This window comes from Silurus aristotelis (assembly GCF_946808225.1).
Source record: "Silurus aristotelis genome assembly, chromosome: 18".
Classification (NCBI taxonomy): Eukaryota; Metazoa; Chordata; class Actinopteri; order Siluriformes; family Siluridae; genus Silurus; species Silurus aristotelis.
This window is the reverse complement of record NC_139591.1, coordinates 15,698,811-15,718,446: the sequence shown is the minus strand read 5'-3', so window position 1 is coordinate 15,718,446 and position 19,636 is coordinate 15,698,811. Positions and strand designations below refer to the sequence as shown.

The 19,636-nt window shown below is 40.5% G+C and overlaps 1 protein-coding gene across 3 annotated transcripts in view; it reads left to right on the top strand.

Annotated features, from left to right (window-relative positions):
• nipblb (NIPBL cohesin loading factor b) overlaps positions 1 to 19,636 on the top strand; it is a 33,607-nt gene that overhangs the window by 11,731 nt on the left and 2,240 nt on the right. For 2 of the 3 annotated variants that reach the window (XM_083569463.1, XM_083569462.1), the window contains exons 3-44: positions 379 to 544; positions 1,077 to 1,177; positions 2,342 to 2,453; positions 2,575 to 2,723; positions 2,855 to 3,003; positions 3,468 to 3,558; positions 4,493 to 4,984; positions 5,109 to 6,347; positions 6,510 to 6,680; positions 6,805 to 6,987; positions 7,168 to 7,239; positions 7,340 to 7,429; positions 7,552 to 7,658; positions 7,970 to 8,056; positions 8,157 to 8,388; positions 9,081 to 9,232; positions 9,324 to 9,404; positions 9,496 to 9,596; positions 9,684 to 9,816; positions 9,908 to 9,990; positions 10,075 to 10,207; positions 12,604 to 12,747; positions 12,833 to 12,919; positions 13,551 to 13,771; positions 13,898 to 14,000; positions 14,164 to 14,262; positions 14,415 to 14,561; positions 14,932 to 15,066; positions 15,179 to 15,277; positions 15,560 to 15,613; positions 15,720 to 15,831; positions 15,954 to 16,090; positions 16,224 to 16,364; positions 16,522 to 16,615; positions 16,853 to 17,007; positions 17,097 to 17,187; positions 17,376 to 17,549; positions 17,641 to 17,831; positions 17,927 to 18,034; positions 18,132 to 18,332; positions 18,934 to 19,080; positions 19,184 to 19,530. In XM_083569463.1, coding sequence (XP_083425589.1) covers positions 379 to 544; positions 1,077 to 1,177; positions 2,342 to 2,453; positions 2,575 to 2,723; positions 2,855 to 3,003; positions 3,468 to 3,558; positions 4,493 to 4,984; positions 5,109 to 6,347; positions 6,510 to 6,680; positions 6,805 to 6,987; positions 7,168 to 7,239; positions 7,340 to 7,429; positions 7,552 to 7,658; positions 7,970 to 8,056; positions 8,157 to 8,388; positions 9,081 to 9,232; positions 9,324 to 9,404; positions 9,496 to 9,596; positions 9,684 to 9,816; positions 9,908 to 9,990; positions 10,075 to 10,207; positions 12,604 to 12,747; positions 12,833 to 12,919; positions 13,551 to 13,771; positions 13,898 to 14,000; positions 14,164 to 14,262; positions 14,415 to 14,561; positions 14,932 to 15,066; positions 15,179 to 15,277; positions 15,560 to 15,613; positions 15,720 to 15,831; positions 15,954 to 16,090; positions 16,224 to 16,364; positions 16,522 to 16,615; positions 16,853 to 17,007; positions 17,097 to 17,187; positions 17,376 to 17,549; positions 17,641 to 17,831; positions 17,927 to 18,034; positions 18,132 to 18,332; positions 18,934 to 19,080; positions 19,184 to 19,530 — 7,111 coding nt within the window. Of the gene's footprint in view, positions 1 to 378; positions 545 to 1,076; positions 1,208 to 2,341; positions 2,454 to 2,574; positions 2,724 to 2,854; positions 3,004 to 3,467; positions 3,559 to 4,492; positions 4,985 to 5,108; positions 6,348 to 6,509; positions 6,681 to 6,804; positions 6,988 to 7,167; positions 7,240 to 7,339; positions 7,430 to 7,551; positions 7,659 to 7,969; positions 8,057 to 8,156; positions 8,389 to 9,080; positions 9,233 to 9,323; positions 9,405 to 9,495; positions 9,597 to 9,683; positions 9,817 to 9,907; positions 9,991 to 10,074; positions 10,208 to 12,603; positions 12,748 to 12,832; positions 12,920 to 13,550; positions 13,772 to 13,897; positions 14,001 to 14,163; positions 14,263 to 14,414; positions 14,562 to 14,931; positions 15,067 to 15,178; positions 15,278 to 15,559; positions 15,614 to 15,719; positions 15,832 to 15,953; positions 16,091 to 16,223; positions 16,365 to 16,521; positions 16,616 to 16,852; positions 17,008 to 17,096; positions 17,188 to 17,375; positions 17,550 to 17,640; positions 17,832 to 17,926; positions 18,035 to 18,131; positions 18,333 to 18,933; positions 19,081 to 19,183; positions 19,531 to 19,636 lie in introns of all 3 variants that reach the window. The other variant, XM_083569464.1, reaches the window with a different exon arrangement.

Sequence of the window (19,636 nt, the reverse complement as noted above, 5' to 3'; positions counted from 1 at the left end):
ACGTTTATCCTTTAAGCACAGCCATCTTTCCTGAATCTTGTTTTCTTCTTGCTGGTGTGGGGGGAAAAAAAACATTTCGGTTTATTTATTTGGTGCCAGCGTGCTGTTTGACCACCTGCTTGGCCACAGTTCCAACTTACTGTCACTTTTTTTTTTTCAACAGCTACTTAACTTGGGCAAAATGCCAATATACTTAAAATATAAATCTAAAAATAAAAGCATCACAACCCCACCACTAGTCTGATCTACTGCTTAAAATCCCAGGGTGTATTTATTATTATAATTTTTTTTGCTTTATTTATTTATTTATTTATTTTTCAGACCTGACATTGGGTGAATCCATGCTGAAGAATGTTTCTGGTTTTTTTTATTTCACAGTGTTAAACCAGCTGCCCTTGCCTTCCCCTCTCCCTGCCACCACCACCAAGAGCTTGCTGTACAATGGGAGGATCACAGAGGAGGTCAACTGTCTCTTGGCCCGCAGGGACGACAACCTTGTCTCCCAGCTGGTTCACAGCCTTAACCAGGTCTCCACCGAGCACATGTGAGTATCTCTTGATTTTCAAACAGTGTGTGGTGCTTTTGTTGTGGTTGTCTTTTGATTTTAGACTTTGACATGGAATAATAGTGATGCTTCTACTTCACCTGCAGGGAAAGATAAAAACATAAATTACCCAACCTTCTGGGCCATTTGATTGGAGGAGATTTTGTTTTTAATTTCTAAGTCCAAAATGAGCAAACAGCTAATAAAGTAATATGGAAAGAAATTGTGAGGCGTGTCAGCTTAAAAAAAAAAATTGAGGTTTTTATATATTATATATAATAATTGGACCTTTTGGTTTATAGAAATGTTAAAATCCATATTCTGAATTGTCTTGTTGACTGTAAATATTTGAAGCAACTGGAGAAAAATAGAGCAATAAAATGAGTGCTCATAAATTTGATAGGTTTCACAGAAAGGAGAGTGAGGGGTTTTTATGCATGTCTCAGATAAAAGCATATTAGTGAAAACATTTAAAGTGCAGTTGTTTGTGTTTAGTCTAATTCCTTTTATGCCATGTCACTTTTCACGGCAGAGAGCTGAAGGACAACCTGGGCAGCGATGACCCAGAGGGAGACATGCCGGTGCTGCTGCAGACGGTGCTGTCCAGGAACCCCAACATCTTCAGGGAGAAAAGTATGCCCACCCGATACGGGGTTCAGGGCGGTAAGGAGAAGACATGGAGACATTGCCCTTGACTCTGAACCCAATGGAGCACAGTGCGAGTCCTGGTGCGGCTCTGGCAGCATTTTGCAATCTAGCCTTTTATAACTTCCTCTATTCATAAGGGTTCCTTGGATCAGAAGTGTGAAACCTTGGCTTCTGTGGAGCAATAATGAGTATTAATAGTTGTGTGGTCGCAGATGACTGATTTACGTACACTGCAAGCTTGGCTCATCTCACAAGACACAGTTTGCCTCAACTATACCATTTTGCACATAAACAGGTTAATTAAGTCCATATTATTAATTAAGTGGTTCAGATGATCAGGTTAATTGGTCATTCAATTCCAGTGCCATTATCACACTCTGGACCATGTCTCTTTGTACAGCATGATACCAGACAGTGTTCCGAGGAAGTAGTTCTTAATTCACAAGGTCTATTTCTTTATAGATATCTATCGTATTTCTTTATAGGTATCTATAGTACTTGCAAGAACTCAATTCAGGGTTGATTTAACCATGCAAAGGGCCAATGTGGTAACTGTAAGATTCTGTCACCTGCTTGTTATATTTGACTTGTAGGTCCTTTGCAAACGAGGTGTTGTTAAAGAAACTAATTTGGGATACTAAACATGATTGGCTGTGTTTAATTTTCAGTTGAACTTGCATTGGATAGGGTATTTTAATGTATGAGAGTATGAGAATTGCTTATAATTGAATATAATAAATTATAATTTATAATTAATTTGAATTTTTCCAAAGCCAAAGGGCAAATGATATGTTTCCTTAAAGTCGTCTCAGTTGTAGTGCTGTGCTCCTTGTGTTCCTTTGTTGTCCTCAACAATGAATCAATAAGCAATGTGTGAAGTGTACTCTAATGTACATTCTAACATATTTCATGTCCTTGTCCTAAAACCCCCTAAACTTGTTTGTCTGTCATGCTTTAAAACTTTGTCTTTATAACCAGTGGTGTTTTACCACTTGGTTGACTAAAGTTAGACTGACTAATGACCCCTTCATTTTGTTTCTCGCTTACGATAAAGGCTATGAATACTAAACTTGATGGTAAAACTAACCTGGTGTTTAAATTACATTTCTTATGACAGTTCTATAATAGTTTTTTTTTTTGTAATTAAAGGTATAATGCAACAGCCAATGATGCCGCCATACAAGATGCCTCAAAATTCCATGCATGGCAGTCCGGCATCCACAAACTACCAGCAAACCCCTGTTACTCCCAGTCCTCCTAGGTATTCTGCAAGGATCTTTTTTTTTTTCAGCTGAAATTTTTATGGCATGGCAAGATGTGTTTATTCACAAACCTAGTTACACCTAGTGTATGCTGACAAGTTCTTTTTTTTGTGTCTGTAGTCGCTTTGTTCAGCCTCAGACGGGCTCTGGTGCCCGGTTCATACCCCAGCAAAACAGCCCGGTGCCCAGCCCGTATGCCCCTCAGAGCCCTGCTGGTTACATGCAGTACCCTCATCCTCCCACCTACCCTCAGCATCAACAGATCCAAGGTAAGTTCCCATAAAATTTTAACAGTGAGATGTACATAAGATGTACACCTTGTTTCTCACAACAGTTTTGTTGCAGAATCGCCACCAGTTTGTTGCAACTTAATCAGAGTTTTTTTCAAAATTTGTTGCAGTCTCTGTGGCTAACCCCATGGTGCCTGGTATGAGAAACATTCACGACAACAAGGTCTCCGGGCAAATGTCAAGTAACTCAGCCAATCACAACGCACGGCATTGCTCCAACGAAGAGTACATGAGCATTGTCCACAGACTGGGAAATGAGGTGAGTATACGCACCACATACCTGCTCAGCTGGCAGATTTTTTTTCCTTTATCATGCCTCCTTAATCAAGCTTCCTTTATCATTTTCCCTCACCAGGTAAAAAAAAAAGTAATAAATATAACATTTATTGGATTCGGATCTCATCGCTAGATTTTCAGATTTTTCCTAATTAAAACCAAGATAAATCATTTTCTCTTTTTATGCCATTAATACATTGATCGCTGAAACTATACATTATTTGAGCTTTATATTTACCACTCAAGGGTGTTTGACGAATCATTAGACACAGAAACCATTTTGATGGCTTTTCTAAGAATAAAAAAAAACACATGCTCTCAGCAAATTCACGCTTTAACATCAGACATTACTTCTGTTAACTTCAAAAAGTTTAATTTAGGACATGTTTCATTAGGATTTGCTGAATGTTGAGCTGAGCTTGTAACTAATTTATGTGGACTTTCTAGGAGAGTGATCCTTCTATGAGAAATGCCTCCTTTCCCCTCCGGTCGCCCCAATCCGTGTGCTCTCCTGCTGGGAGTGAAGGGACCCCAAAAGGTAGATATACATTCCATTGCAGGAAATGTTGTATTATTTTGTTATTGACCAAAGGTGATATAATAGATGGTGTGAGTTTATGCTCTGCACAGAAAGCTGATTAACAAAAGTTCTCACATTATTGAAAGCAATATAATACTTTTTTTATACTTTATTTCCATCTAGTTATAAAAAAAAAATTTAAAAAGTATATATATTAAATTATATAATAAAAAAATATATTAAAAAATATATAATAAAAGTATATTGTAATGTTGTCAACTGCCCACAATACTAGTTAGGTTCCTGTTATCACTTAAAGCTTTTGTAAACAGCTGTTCTTTTCATCTTCCTTCCTTCCTTCCTTCCTTCCTTCCTTCCTTCCTTGTATTTACAGATCTTGATTCTTTAGATTCAGGCATATTTTTATGTATTTATTTTTTTCTTCTTGTGGTCAGGTTCTATACAGTAACTCGTACCTGTGTGTTATTTTGGTTTGCATCGGGTTTAAGTTTTGTCACCTTTACTTGCACGTCACTTTTAGTTGTAATAGTAACAGCACAGGCATGAATCTCGGTAGTGTGGGGCATGTGCAAGTTACAAAAAAAACAAACAAAAACTGGTCAGATTGCATGTCCCAATAATAATTAAGTTGATTAATTGAGGTCCCAAAAATTATTAAAGGGGAACCTTTCAAAAGTTATTTTTTTTGTTGTTTTTTTCCCCAGATTGTAGAAAATCTTACCTGACTAAGGCAGATTGGTAAAATAAAGTGATTTGAGCTGTGCGAGCAACGTGCGTTAACCCAGATTTATAGGGGTATGCAGTTAGAAGGATAAGATCAGACTGGAAATTAGTGGACAGAGTTACTTCATAACTAATTGCGTGAACCAAAAATAATCCTAATTTAAATGTGTCTAGTCACTGCTTCTGTTCTGTAATGTTTTTGTTCAAGTTGGATCGCGGCCACCTCTGATCCTTCAGTCGCCACCTCCATACACCTCACCAAGAGACGCCGCTCCTGACCTCCTAATGGACTCACCCGAGAGGAAGAAAAAGCAAAAGAAAATGATAAAAGAGGAGGGTGATAAGGGCGCCATGTACGACATTGTCAGCTCACCCTCCAAAGACTCCACCAAGCTGACGCTGAAGCTATCTCGGGTCAAATCGTCAGAGACAGAGCAGCCTGGTGAGCTTGTGCCAGGTAGCGTGGAGCATGGCTCAGATGCAGAGAACGATCTGCCTTGCAACAGTTTTCGGGAACAATCAGGGTACCAGCAGGTCCCGGTGCTGCAGAACACAGGGGCAGTTGCAGCCAAACAGCCTGGAGCAGTCAGCGGGACACCCTACGACGAGGCCGAATTGGATGCTCTAGCTGAGATTGAAAGGATAGAACGCGAATCGGCTATTGAGCGAGAGCGCTGCTCTAAAGAGGTTCAAGATAAAGGTAGAAGACCTTTTCTCGTCTTTAGTGTGAATTGCTTTTGAAACTTTTATTTTGTTTAGTTATTTAAGTTTAACAGGTGCTAGTTCCTTCCTTCAAGTTTGATTGATTTTTTTGTTTTGTTTAGATAAACCCCTGAAGAAGCGGAAACAGGACTCATACCCTCAGGAGCCCGGTGCTGCTGGTACTGCTGGAGGCCCTGGTGTAGGCGGTGGGGGCAGCGCAGGGAACAAACCAACGCCTCAGGAGGCTAGTGCTGCAAGCAACGGAGCTAACCGTCCAGCACTTATGGTCAGCATAGACCTACAGCAGGCAGGAAGAGCTGAGGGGCAGGTTGAATGCCCTGTGCCTGCCCAGGAAGCCCAGCGCTGGGCTGAGGATGGCTCTGACTCAGCTGGGGTACTGCGACTCAAGTCAAAAACAGATGAGGAGTTGCAGAGGGCAGCAGACGGACGGCCTGAGGTCATAAAGCAGCAGAAAGCCGCTTCAGATGGCCGCCCTGACATGCCAAAACATAAGCAGGACAGCCGGCGTGACTCCTCAGGAAAGGTACAGGGCTCGGACAAGAGACCGGACCTGTCGAAGCACAGGCACGACGGTAAGCCTGACAAAATCCGTCTCGAGACTCCCCGAAAAGACGACCGTTCTGAGCTTTCCCGAGATGGCCACAGAGAGGAAAAACACAAAGATAGAGAGCGGGATAGGGAGCGCAGCAGTGATGGCTCTAAAATCCGGAGGCCGGAAACCCCTAAATCCTCCAGCAAGTCAGAGCATGAGCGTCCTGGTCGAGACAGAGACAAGGAACGAGATAAAGACCGAGACAAAGACAGAGATCGTGAGCGTAAACACCGGTCCGAATCCCGAGAACACCGGGACAGGCGCTCACCTGAGTACCGTTCCCGGCCCGACAGTCCCCGTGTGAAACAGGAAAGCCGGAGTGGGCCAGACTCGGGTCGACCCCGCACTGACCTCAAATCTCCCAACAGCAAAGAGGAGAGGCGAAGCTCTGACGGTACCAGGAAAGGTACTGATGGCTCTAAACTTCCTCCTCCTGACAACAGAGCTGGAGAGTTTCCTGATTTCCTTCTAGGTGGAAAGTCTGGCGCGTTGAAGAACTTCGTCATTCCCAAGCTGAAACGTGACAAGGACGGGAACGCGGAACCCAGGCGACCTGTGGAGAATTGGAGCCAGCCATGGGTGAAGCTAGAGAGACTTGGGCAGGTAGAGGACATCAGCAAAAGGCCCAAACCTGTGGTAGTGCTTCAGAAGCTTTCCCTCGATGAGGTGCAGAAAATCATTAAGGAGAGGCATTCGACCAGCTCCAAATCCAGCAAGAACAGGCCTTCCTATGGAAAGTCCTCAAAAGGTAAGACAACCAGTTGCTCTTGACTAGTTGCTTATTTTAACACGGAAAAAAAAATCACTGGATATGTAAAGAATTACTTTGCAAATCTTATACTGATTTAGTGACTTAATGATGTCACATAAAGGCTTGAGTTATTAACAGTGTTTATGTATCTGTTTCAAGGGGCCATTGATGAGTCGGTGCTCAAGGAGCTTCCTCCTCATTTGCTTGCAGAAATCGAGTCCACCATGCCTCTGTGTGAGAGGGTAAAGATGAACAAACGCAAGCGCAGTACTGCCAATGAGAAGCCCAAGTATGCTGAGGTCAGCTCAGATGATGACGGTGAATCGGAGTGTGAGTAAAAAGTCATAAATTACTTGAACATCCATAAATGGTCAAAATAGATTTTTTCCCACAAAGAGTGAATTTAGTTTTCCAGGTTTTAGTGTGATTTGAGAGTCAGTTCTTTAACCTATAGCGGCTCCAAAGCGATCGAAGAAGGAGCGAGATCGGACGTGGGAGTGTGAGGACAAAAAGCTCTCTGGAGAGCGCAGGCGTAGCGGAGGCTACAACGAGGGCCGCAGAAGTTCAGGCAGCCGATATCGAGAGCACAGTCCAGACAACTCCGGGAACGAGACGCCTCCTCCCAGCATCAGTGATGGTGAGTTTACAATATATTCAAACACACAATTTCTCTTCTGTTATCCATCATGGTATTCCACTGGTTTGTGTAGCATCCTATAAGTTTTATATATATATATATATATATATATATATATATATATATATATATATATATATATAAATAATATAATATAATATATATTTTATTTTTTATCAGTATTCAAAAAGATGAAGATGAAGGAGAAACAAAAAAAGAGGAAAGCCTACGAGCCGAAGCTAACTCCAGAAGGTATTTTTTGAGTTTTAAAGGTGAAGAGGATGCCGCAGCATTTTTGATGCTGATACCACCATTAATATGACTTGCAAAAATTTGCTTTCCCCTCAAACAGAAATGATGGATTCTTCGACGTTCAAGAGGTTCTTGGCAAGCATGGACAACATTTTAGAAAACTTGGAGGATGTGGACTTTACGTCGTTAAGTATGTAGCTTTCTGGAGGCGCACTATTTTAATTAGTTAGCACTAAAGGCGATGCATGAAGTTTTGTGTTGATGTTGGAGCAAGAGCAAGTTTTTAATAAAAATCTTGCATCTTTATCTCAGACGCTGACGACGACGAGATCCCTCAGGAACTCCTTCTAGGGAAACACCAGCTATCGGAGTTGGGCAGTGAATCGGCCAAAATCAAAGCAATGGGCATCACGTTCAGGGTACGCTACTGCTGGGGTTCAGTCACCTCAAATGTGGTGAAGCGTCTCTCACAGTCTGTCTTATGTGTTATAATCGCAACAGCACCACAAAATTTACCTACTTTCCCCAAATGCTGATTATGCAAGATTTTTTTTTAAATAAACAGTCAGTATAAAGCGAACAATGAATGCTAAATGATACCAACCTTTGTAATTGTGTGGTCAGTTGTTAAGCTAATATTTATGAGCTTCCTGTAATTTTTGCGATTTTATTTTAAATATGAATACGTCTTTTTTTTTTTTTTTTTTTTTTTTTTTTTTCCATCCGACAGATTCCATCTGACAAACTTGTAAAAGTGCTGAGCATACTGGAGAAAAACATACAAGACGGCTCCAAACTGACCACGCTCATGAACCACGTGAGTGTAGTTTTCACACTCCCACTAGCATCTCTGCGCAGACTGAGGCTCTGCTGTGGAGAGTTAATATAAGTAAGAGTTTTTTTAATTCATATCTCAGGACAACGACGCAGAGGATGAAGAGAGGCTATGGCGTGACCTCATCATGGAGCGGGTGACCAAATCGGCCGACTCTTGCCTGACCGCTCTGAACATCATGACCTCTTCACGCATGCCCAAGGCTGTCTACATTGAGGACGTGATTGAGAGGGTGCTGCAGTTCACCAAGTTCCACCTGCAGAACACCCTATACCCTCAGTATGACCCTGTCTATAGAGTGGACCCACACGGAGGTCAGTGATGAGATCTCTGAGTATTTAACGTTAGAATGAACAAAAAAAAGCCCTCAAAACTCTTTAAAAGTCATAATAGGTGATTGTCAACAATTTCAAACAATTGAAAAATAAATAAAAAATTTCCCACACTAGAGCATCACTATACAACGTTGTGCTTGTTTCAATAAATTTGTTTGTTGTTCAGAAAATTACAGTTTTTATATTTTGTTTATAATGTAATGTGACATAAAAAAAAAGGCAACAGTGATTTTGTGTAGATTTTGGAGTATGCTGCTTGTACAAACCCACAGTGCAAAACTGACAAAGTTAAACAAATTGTCATGATCATAGAGAAGTTCTTCTTTGTGTTGTATGGCAATATTATAGGGAGCACGTGTTGTCCTAACTTTTTTTGCCTGTAGAAATGTATCTGGTAAATTGAAACCGATACTGCTCTCTAGTGGGCAATTATATTTATCACTGATCTCTGCCTATAAATTGATGAAATTTCTATCATAAATAACTCTTGTCTGTTAATGGTTAAGGATCAAATTGTATATTTTGTTAATGGTCATTGATTTGCATTAATTTTAGAATACCTCCTATATTTTATATTTGGCTATAAAGTCTAGTTATAAAAGGTTCCAGTATAAGGGATTTTATTCTTCTCATAAATATATTGGTGATTTACTCTCATTTCTTTTTGGCAGGTGTCATGTTGAGCTCAAAAGCTAAACGGGCTAAGTGTTCCACACACAAGCAAAGGGTTATCGTAATGCTCTACAACAAAGTGTGTGACATTGTCAGCAATATCTCTGAGCTGCTGGAGATCCAGCTATTAACTGACACGACAATTCTGCAGGTAGGTGTGTGTGTGTGTGTGCGCGCTCCCCATCTGCTTTGTCAGTGCACCCTTTAGAAACTTCTGCTGAAGTAGGTTCTGTCTTATGCAGGTCTCTTCAATGGGGATCACACCGTTCTTTGTGGAGAGCGTCAGCGAGCTTCAACTCTGTGCCATCAAACTTGTCACTGCTGTAAGTGTTCAGTACCTTTTAAGCTCATCTTAAAGCCCTTGGGATGTAATCTTGTGTTTGAACATATATGATTGTGTCTTTCCTTTTTCAGGTCTTTTCTCGCTATGAGAAACACAGGCAATTGATTCTGGAGGAGATTTTTACCTCTCTGGCCAGGCTCCCCACCAGCAAGAGAAGCCTGAGGAACTTTAGGTCGGCTGATTTCCTTTTGTTAAGTATTACATTATTACCACAATATAGCATTAACCCGTATTGTATTTGGGCTTCTCTGTTGATCAGGTTGAACAGCAGTGACGTTGATGGAGAACCCATGTACATCCAGATGGTGACCGCTCTGGTGCTGCAGCTCATACAATGCGTGGTGCATCTTCCCAATGACAAGGATAACACAGATGATGAGTATGAAAAGAAAGTAAGAGAACAACCTTTGACAGATTAAGTAAAACATACAGTAATTTCTCTAGTTTAAATGTAAAGAGATTAATTGGCTACGTTATTTCTAGGTGGACCAGGATGTCCTTATCACAAACTCGTATGAAACTGCAATGAGGACAGCACAGAACTTCCTCTCTGTTTTCCTCAAAAAGTAAGAGCTCCGACCCTTTAGCTTTGTTGGAGCGCTGTAATGTCGCCGGCCTACTTAATCTCAATTCATCTTTTCATTTTTCAGATGCGGCAGCAAGCAGGGAGAGGAAGACTATCGGCCTTTGTTTGAAAACTTCGTGCAGGACCTTCTCTCAACAGTCAACAAACCAGAGTGGCCCGCTGCTGAACTGCTGCTCAGCCTTCTAGGCCGGTTACTGGTAAGGGAGTTCTGTTTTTTGCACGGGTAGTCAAATCTAGAGGTCGACCGATATGGATTTTTCTCTGGCCAATGCCGATATTTAGAAATCAGGGCGATATTTGATGTTGGTTTTTTGGCCGATGTGTTTGGTCGATTTTCATCTTCATTAGATCTTCCTTTAATTAAATCTTACAGGAATAACAATAACAGTCTAACAGAAATGATACAGATAATTTCTTACATTAAATAGTTATTCAATACCACAAGCCTCTCTAATCAGTGCACTTGTTAGCAGGTTTTGGTCCCTGTGCCCACCTGTAGCCTAAACTACAGATGGGCAATAACAATACAGTTCCAAAATGTTACTTTCATTCTCTCTTTAAGAAGTTACTCCCATTCTTTCTCCATTGGTAGCATCATATTTCACTAATTAAATATATATGGCTAGATTAATAACGCAGGATAAGAACTTAAAGCCATCGGCCGGCGGGCGTGCAATGACACGTGGGATTTGTGCATCGGTGGGCTTTAGTTTTTCCGCTGTGTTCCGCATCGGTGGCTCTTGTCGGACGGAGTCAGCAGTTTGTTGTCAGGTTCTGCTCAGGCAGCGCTCGTCGGCGAGAAGAGAACTCAGATTGGCTATTTAGCTTAGCGAATGAGCACGTGAAAAATAAATAAATAAATACCACACAAGTCCGTTAGTACGATTTTTAGTGTTAATGCTGATGCTTTAGATATTCACTGTTCTAGCTTGTCCAGGTTTCCTATTTGGATGCCGAATACAGAATACTGCCACCTATTGATATGGGAGCGTTATGTGCTCTTACGCTCATTCGTTTGCAGCATAATAGACCAAAGCCTGCACTTTGTGGTTTTTGCGTATCAGTCTTCATTGGGTACGAATAAGAATAATATGCTTCACAAGATCTTCGAATTAAAATCCAATTTTTTGGATTATGAATGGTGTGCACACAACAGGCTAAATATTTTACAATATGTTTATCATTGTATTATGTTGGCAACCACCTTTTTCCAAAGTGATAGAATTGTTACTGTAGGATTTACTTACCCCTGTTGGCTAGTTAATATAGTCGTGTGAAAAAATCAGGACACCTTATGAAAGCCTTTTTTTTTTTTTTTTTTTTTACATATTTGCACATATGGATATTTAATATCAATGTTAACAATACTGAGAGATTCAAGTAATATAACTAACAATTAAAACTAAAGAAAAGACTTTTAAAAACTTTTTTTAAATGTATTCAAAAAAGAAAAAACAATTTCTGGTGAGGAATAAATTAGGACATCCCCAGATTTATTCCCACTTAAAATGGCTAAAATCACACTCAGGGGTATCACATCTGGTACACCTAAATCGAAAATCATTACTCAGCTTTTTGAAGGAGGCTTGCCCTATTTAAACTTCAGACATTGAGTTTGGTGTGCTCCTGAGGTGAGAGTGAACACCATTGTGAGATCGAAAGAGCTGCCTGAGGCCTTCAGAGAGATAATTGTAGCAGCTTATGAGTCTGGTAAGAAATTTAAAAAGATCTCAAAAGAATTTGAAATCAGCCATTCGACTGTTCAGAAAATAGTCTACAAATAGAGGACATTGAAAACAACTGCCAACATGCCCAGGTCTGGCCGTCCAAGCAAGGGCACCCTGAGAACAGATCGCAAGATTCTAAAAGTATCACAAAAAAAAACCCTAAAATGACATCATGGGACTACAGCAGGCTCTCGCTTCTGTTGATGTGAAAGTGTATGCCTCTACGATCAGAAAGAGACTACACAAGTTTAACTTTCATAGGAGGTGTTCAAGGAGGAAACGTTGGCTCTCTAAGAAAAACATGACGGCCAGACTGTAGTTTGCCAGAGAGACTAGTACTTCTAGAATAATGTTCTTTGGACAAATGAGTCTAAAATTGAATTATTTAGACACTGGAACAGAGGACATGTTTGATGTAAACCAAATATAGCATTCCAGTTAAAGAACCTCATACCAACTGTGAAACATGGAGGTGGAAGTGTCCTGGTTTGGGGATGATGTCCTGTAGCAGGACCTGTCCAGCTCACCATCATAAAATTCACCGTGTTCTACCATGTCTAGGTAACACTAGCTATTAGGGGTCAGGGTGTCCTAATTTTTCTCAGTTAGAATATGCATTTTTTAGTTTATCTTTTGTTTGAGTAAAACAAGGTTATTTATTGTTGTTGACCTGCAATTAAATCACTTTCTTTTCCCGAGAAAACTAAAAACAAGATAAGACATCGATATATGAACATTTCTTAATTAAAAACGGAATATTTATTGGTGTCCTCATTTTTTCACATGACTACATTTATAGTTAGTCCTTCCTCGCTTTGACTGAGTTCCTGACTGGTGTAAATCACCACCTTGTCTCTTGTTCTCAGGTTCATCAGTTCAGTAACAAACAGACAGAGATGGCCCTGAGAGTGGCCTCTTTGGACTACCTGGGAACAGTTGCTGCTCGCCTTCGCAAAGATGCTGTTACTAGCAAAATGGACCAGAGATCTATAGACCGCATCCTCGGCGAAGTAAACTGTCGATTATTACCGATCTATAGTCAAAAAAATGATCTGTTTTCTTTGCATGCTTTATTAATCGTCGTCAATTCCCCAGATGTCTGGCAAAGATGAGACCCAGCAGCTTCAGAAAGCCCTGTTGGGTTACCTGGATGAAAACGTGGAGACTGACCCTTCTCTTTTGGTGAGGATTGTGTTTAAAAGTACATTTTATATATATATATATAAATAAAAAGCTCAAATACCACTGACTCACTCACTCACTCATCATGAAATCTCAAAAAACACTGAACGGATTGCAATGAAATTTGGAACATACCTTCCTCTTGGGTCTTAGGTGCTCACTAAGAAAGGGTTTTGAAAAATTCACCCTGGATCGCGAAAAACCCGATTTCTCACGCATTGTACATTCTTCGAAATAACAGTTTGGATCCTAATGAAACTTAGTACATTGTAAACATTAATAAAATGTAAAAATAAAACAATAAAAATTATTTCTACAGTAGTTTGCCCTGTATCGGTACTACAAAGGAGTAGTACGTTATTTGTTGACGTTACGTTCTGATCTCTGATCATCCAGTCCTGCTCAGTGCTTACTGCTTATTGCCATATTGCTTAGCTTTCTGCCTTCTGTAGCGAAGCACGGGTACTTTCAGCTAGTGTATATATATATATATATATATATATATATATATATATATATATATATATATATAAGACTAATGCTAGTTTGTTTAAAACTGTTTTTTCATAAATCACTTTTGTTAGTGAGATTTTGTAAGGACCATAATTAAAGTGTTCTCGTGACCCCACAGTTTGCAAGAAAGTTCTACATTGCTCAGTGGTTCAGGGACACTACAACAGAGACAGAGAAAGCCATGAAGACTCAGAACCAGAAGGATGAAGACACTGCAGAAGGAACGCACCATGCCAAGGACATAGAGACCACGGGCGAGATCATGCAGAGAGCCGAGAAGCGCAAACACTTCCTGCGGTCAATCATCAAGGCCACTCCATCGCAATTTGGCACATTGAAGTAAGCCTGGGTGACATTTTTCTTGCTTAATTGTTTATGTCCATGTCTAAGTGATCAGTTTTCTCTATTTGATAAGATGCATTCTAGATGGATACCTGTCTAACCCTTTTTTTTCTTCCTCTTCAGAATGAACTCTGATACTGTGGACTATGAAGATGCGTGTTTAGTTGTGCGATATTTGGCCTCTATGAGGCCGTTTGCACAGAGCTTTGATATTTATTTAACACAGGTAAGAAAACATTACTTACATTCACACAGCTTGAGGATAACTGAGTGGAACATTGATGTTCAATACAAAGAAATTCTTCTGAAGATTTAATACAAGTTTTCAGTGCTTTTTGTGCTGGCAGTGTCTTGCTACAATAAGCCTCCTGTTGTTTTGTGTTGCTTAGATCTTGAGAGTGCTGGGAGAAAGTGCCATTGCTGTGAGAACGAAAGCGATGAAGTGTCTGTCAGAGGTGGTGGCTGTGGATCCCAGCATTTTGGCTCGGGTGAGTGTGTAATCACAGATATGACAAAGAAAAGGATTAAAAGTTGTTCCCTGGGTCTTTGGACAGAGAAGAAAATGTACCATTATTTACCATCGTACACAGAGATGTATGGCGTTTGGTCTAACATATTTTCATGTGTTATTCATGCACAGTCGGACATGCAGCGTGGAGTCCATGGTCGGCTAATGGATAACTCCACGAGCGTGCGAGAGGCCGCCGTTGAGCTGCTCGGTCGTTTTGTACTAAGTCGCCCTCAGCTGACTGAGCAGTACTACGACATGCTCATTGAAAGGATACTGGTGCGTTTGTTTTTTTGGTCTCTCACTTTGATTGCTCTAAAAGTACTTTCAAAAATATAAAAATGTTCCACATAAGAGATTAACTCATAAGTTACATTTGCTGTTGTGTACACGAGGTAAATTGTAAAGGTTAATATAGAGTGTACCTGCAGGTTATTGGAGCATGCTTTCTTTTAATGTTGAATATCTTTTACAGTGGTCTCAACAATAAAAAAGCTTTGCTGATAACACTTTTTTTTTTTTAGCCCAGATTAAAGTTCATTCTAAGTATGAAAGTTCACCTTGGGTAAATTCCTCTTCTGAAGCTCTGTCGCCATCTACAGGCTACTTATAAAGTAGCAAGTGTCAATGCATGGGTTTATCTTTGCAGGATACTGGCATTAGTGTGAGAAAGCGGGTGATTAAGATCTTGCGGGACATCTGTCTGGAGCAGCCCACCTTCAACAAGATTACTGAGATGTGTGTGAAGATGATCCGAAGGGTCAACGATGAAGAAGGCATTAAGGTAGACATTTTTTATGTAAAATACATTTTATTTATTTATTTATTTATTTTTCATTACATATGTTTCATGGTCGTTTGTAGATTGTAATGCATGTTGTAAATGCTTTCTGCAGAAATTGGTGAATGAAACATTCCAGAAATTGTGGTTCACTCCAACTCCAAACCACGATAAGGAAACCATGACCAGGAAGATCATCAATATCACTGATGTGGTAAGCTGACATGGAAATTAGTATATATGATAGCAGTTGAATGCTCAAATTTTGCCTTTTTGAGATGTTTGATTTCTAGATAAAGTAAATGAGTATGGAATTTCAGATTTTTTGGTAGCCTTTTAAATAATAGTGTTATTTTCTCAACTCTACTCATCTTCCATATGGACACTTAGTGTTTACTAGATTACCTTATACCCATCCTTAATGCTTGTAGGATTTATTAGATAGTGTGTCTGTTGAAGCCTGATGATAAAGCATAATGGGGATTTCTCTTGACAGGTGTCTGCATGCAGGGATTCTGGTTACGACTGGTTTGAACAGCTGCTTCAGAATGTGAGTGTCGTCTCTGGTCATTTGAACTGAATATGGTGTATAGAGGAACAGTTTGGCTGCATTACTGTCTTTTTTCCCAATCTGATCTGTGCTGATGTTATTGCAGCTGCTGAAGACTGAGGAAGATGCCTCGTACAAGCCAACACGGAAAGCCTGTGCCCAGCTCGTTGACAATCTAGTGGAGCACATCCTCAAATACGAGGAGGAGTCTCTCTCCGGTACTGCCTTCTCACACACACACAGCCAGAGCACAATTGAGCTCTGTTAGCAAGTGTGGTAAATTTGATTGAGTAGCGTTTGATACTCTCTGAATGATTATTATTTGTTTATTACTGTGCAGACTGTGAGAGTAAAGGAGTGAACTCTAATCGCTTGGTGGCCTGCATCACCACGCTGTACTTGTTCAGCAAAATCCGAGCACAGCTGATGGTGAAACACGCTATGACCATGCAGCCCTACTTGACCACCAAGTGTAATGTAAGCAACAATCTCTCCTCATGTTTTGAACTACATTTAAGCTTTTGCTGCCCTCTAGTGGTTTGCTAGAAAAACAGCACAAAAAAAGTTGTGAAGTTGAAAAGTTCCCCCTGTGTTTTTCTTCCATTCACAGAACCAGAATGATTTCATGGTCATCTGTAATGTAGCTAAAATCTTAGAGTTGGTGGTGCCTCTGATGGACCATCCCAGTGAGACCTTTCTGACCACTATTGAGGAGGACCTGATGAAGCTCATCATCAAATATGGAATGACGGTCAGTACATGATTCATGAACATAAAAAAATACCATTCCCAGAAATAATGCAATTTTAAAATGTGTTGATCATCAAAATGAGCATTGACAAGTTTCAATCATGTTTTTTTTTTTTTTGCCAGTGGCATTTAAAGTGTTTACTTTTTTCCCACCTCAGGTTGTGCAGCATTGTGTAAGCTGTCTTGGGGCAATTGTGAACAAGGTCACTCACAACTACAAGTTTGTCTGGGCTTGTTTTAACCGGTACTATGGTAAGAGTCTTACTTTTAAGAAGCTCTTGGTTTTCTGTGCTAATTCAGGCAACAAAGCAGCGCCTTATTCCTGACCAGTAAATATGCTAATGTTCCAGTAATATGTAGTCATGGCATCGCTACAATCCAGCTAAATGTAATGTAAATAGCTAGTTGTTTTTGTTTTAATACATTTGTAAAGGGTCCAGTTTTTTGTTTCTTGATAACAATTGACACCTTGTACTTAATGTCCCCCAGGGGCACTAAACAAACTGAAGACCCAGCACCAGGAGGACCCGAACAGCACAGTCCTGGGGTCCAACAAGCCGGCACTGCTGCGTTCCCTCTTCACTGTAGGAGCTCTGTGCAGGCACTTTGACTTTGACCGAGAGGAGTTCAAAGGAAATAACAAGGTCTGTTATGTGAACCATGTTCTGGCCACACACGTTTCAGTTAACCTTTCTTTTATTAAGTCATTGGTGTTTTATTGGTTGTTTCCCAGGTTGTCATAAAGGACAAGGTATTGGAGCTGCTTCTGTATTTTACCAAGAATGAGGACGAAGAGGTGCAGACGAAAGCCATTATTGGCTTAGGTATGCATAACCCTTTTTATATTTTATTTAGGTTCCTCAAGGGACACTGGTTGTTTAGTGTTTAAAGTTTTGGGGTACTGATTGGACAGTTGCATTCAAAGCCCTTCTCTGCCAAGCTGTGGCTTGAGCACTAAAGAGCAAGATTTAATTATAAAAAATAAAATAAAATTGCTTTCCTTTTTCCACAGGTTTCCTGTTCATCCAGCACCCAGGCCTAATGTTCGTCCCTGACGTAAAGACCCTGTACAACGGCCAGCTGTCTGACAGAAAGAGGTCTGTAAACCTGAAGATCCAAGTGCTGAAGAATCTGCAGACCTACTTGCAGGAAGAGGACTCACGGATGCAGGAAGCTGACAGGGAGTGTGAGTGCCTGTCACACACAGGACAAAACGCTCCGGTTTATGTATCAGGCATTGTTTTAACCCTGACTGGGACTGTTTTATGTCTCTGCAGGGAAGAAGTTGTCCAAGCAGGAAGACCTGAAGGAGATGGGTGACATCTCGTCAGGTATGAGCAGCTCCATCATGCAGCTGTACCTCAAGCAAGTCCTTGAGGCCTTCTTTCACACGCAGTCTAGTGTGCGGCACTTTGCCCTCAATGTCATCGCTCTCACACTCAACCAGGGTCTCATTCACCCTGTACAGGTAGACATGTACATCTTAATCAGTGTCTGTAACATTAAATACTCCTTAGAGTTTTAATTTATTAAATCTAAATAAATCTTTTGGTTTTTATGTAGTGTGTACCCTATTTGATTGCTATGGGAACTGATCCTGAGCCAACAATGAGGAATAAAGCAGATCAGCAGCTAGTGGAAATTGATAAAAAGTACACAGGATTCATTCACGTGAGTGACCTTCAGCCTTTCATTTAACACCATTTTAAAATATATATCCAGCATCAAAATACTGAGAGCTTGTGCTCTGATGTTTGCATGAAAACAGATGAAGGCTGTGGCGGGGATGAAGATGTCTTATCAAGTCCAGCAGGCTATAATGGCGTCCCGGAACACGATCATTCGGGGTTTCCGTCAGGACGAGTCCAACTCTGCGCTTTGCTCTCACCTTTTCACCATGGTGCGGGGAAATCGGCAGCATCGGAGAGCTTTTCTCATTTCTCTGCTCAATCTCTTTGATGATAGTGCGGTGAGTCCATTTGCTGCATTAGTTTGAAGTGTCTTTCTGTGATTTGTCTATTGTTCAGGTCTTTTTAAGTTATTGCTCTGTCCTGTTATAAAGGCCTCTTTTACTCAAGCCAGTTTGTCAAGCTGAAAAACTAAAATTAATATAGCACTTTTGTTAAAGAAAAAAGCTTGAGAGTTTTTATTTATTTATTACATGAGCATCTTATTTTCCTTGCCTTTCTCTTTTCCCTATACATTTCACATCATCTTTCTACCCATGTCTACCTTCTGCTCTATTTTGATTTGTGGATGCATGTGCCTGCCATATTTTGGTATTGATTAATTCCAAGTCTACATGAGTCAGGCATTGAGAATATTTCTTTGTAAATACCTGACATATGTGCTTTAAAAATGCTGCCAGTTTTATTTATTGATCTGTAAAAACAATATTGATGTAGAAGTTTAGATTTTCTGAAATCTAATTACCATTAATCTGATATTCAGCCATTGATTAGAACAAATCGATTTAAATTCACTGTAACCAAGTATTGGAGTGTGTTCAACATAAGAACCAGAGCCCATTTGCTTTGATTAAAGATGCCACTACATCTGTTCCTTTGCAGAAGACTGAGGTGAACATGCTGCTGTTCATTGCCGACAACTTGGCGTGTTTCCCCTTCCAGACCCAGGAGGAGCCTCTCTTCATCATGCATCACATCGACATCACGTTGTCAGTATCTGGCAGCAACCTGCTTCAGTCTTTTAAAGAGGTGAGCTCCAGTTTGTCTTGTGTGTTTATATTTTCCCCTTTTTTCTCCTAGCTGTTCTGCCCTCTCACTTTCTGTCTCATACTCTCACATTTCTTCTTTTCAGTCTTTGTTAAAGGACTCCAGGCAGAGGGAAAAGAAGAAGAAAAAGAAGGAGCGGGAAAAGAAATACGGCTCAGAGGAGGAAAACGAGGTGGATGAGTATCCTGAGACCAGCAGGGGAAACAGCAGCGACGAAGACGAGGAAGTTGTCTATAGGTCCAAGAAGACTAAGCGGGCTACAGTGAACTCTGAATCGGACTCTGACCTGGAGGCGGACGATGTGGACAAGGTCATGGACCGTCTGCCAGACAACCCCATGCCATTGCTTGATTTTGCCAACGCCTCTCAGGGCATCCTGCTCCTCTTAGTACTTAAACAGCATTTAAAGAATCTCTACGGTTTTTCTGACAGGTATCCGTCACAGAATTATCCAACTCTGTTTTGTTTTTTTTATTTCCTCTTCAGGGTATTTATTTGGCCGTTTGAGATCTTATATTAAATTCAAAATCTATAAGGT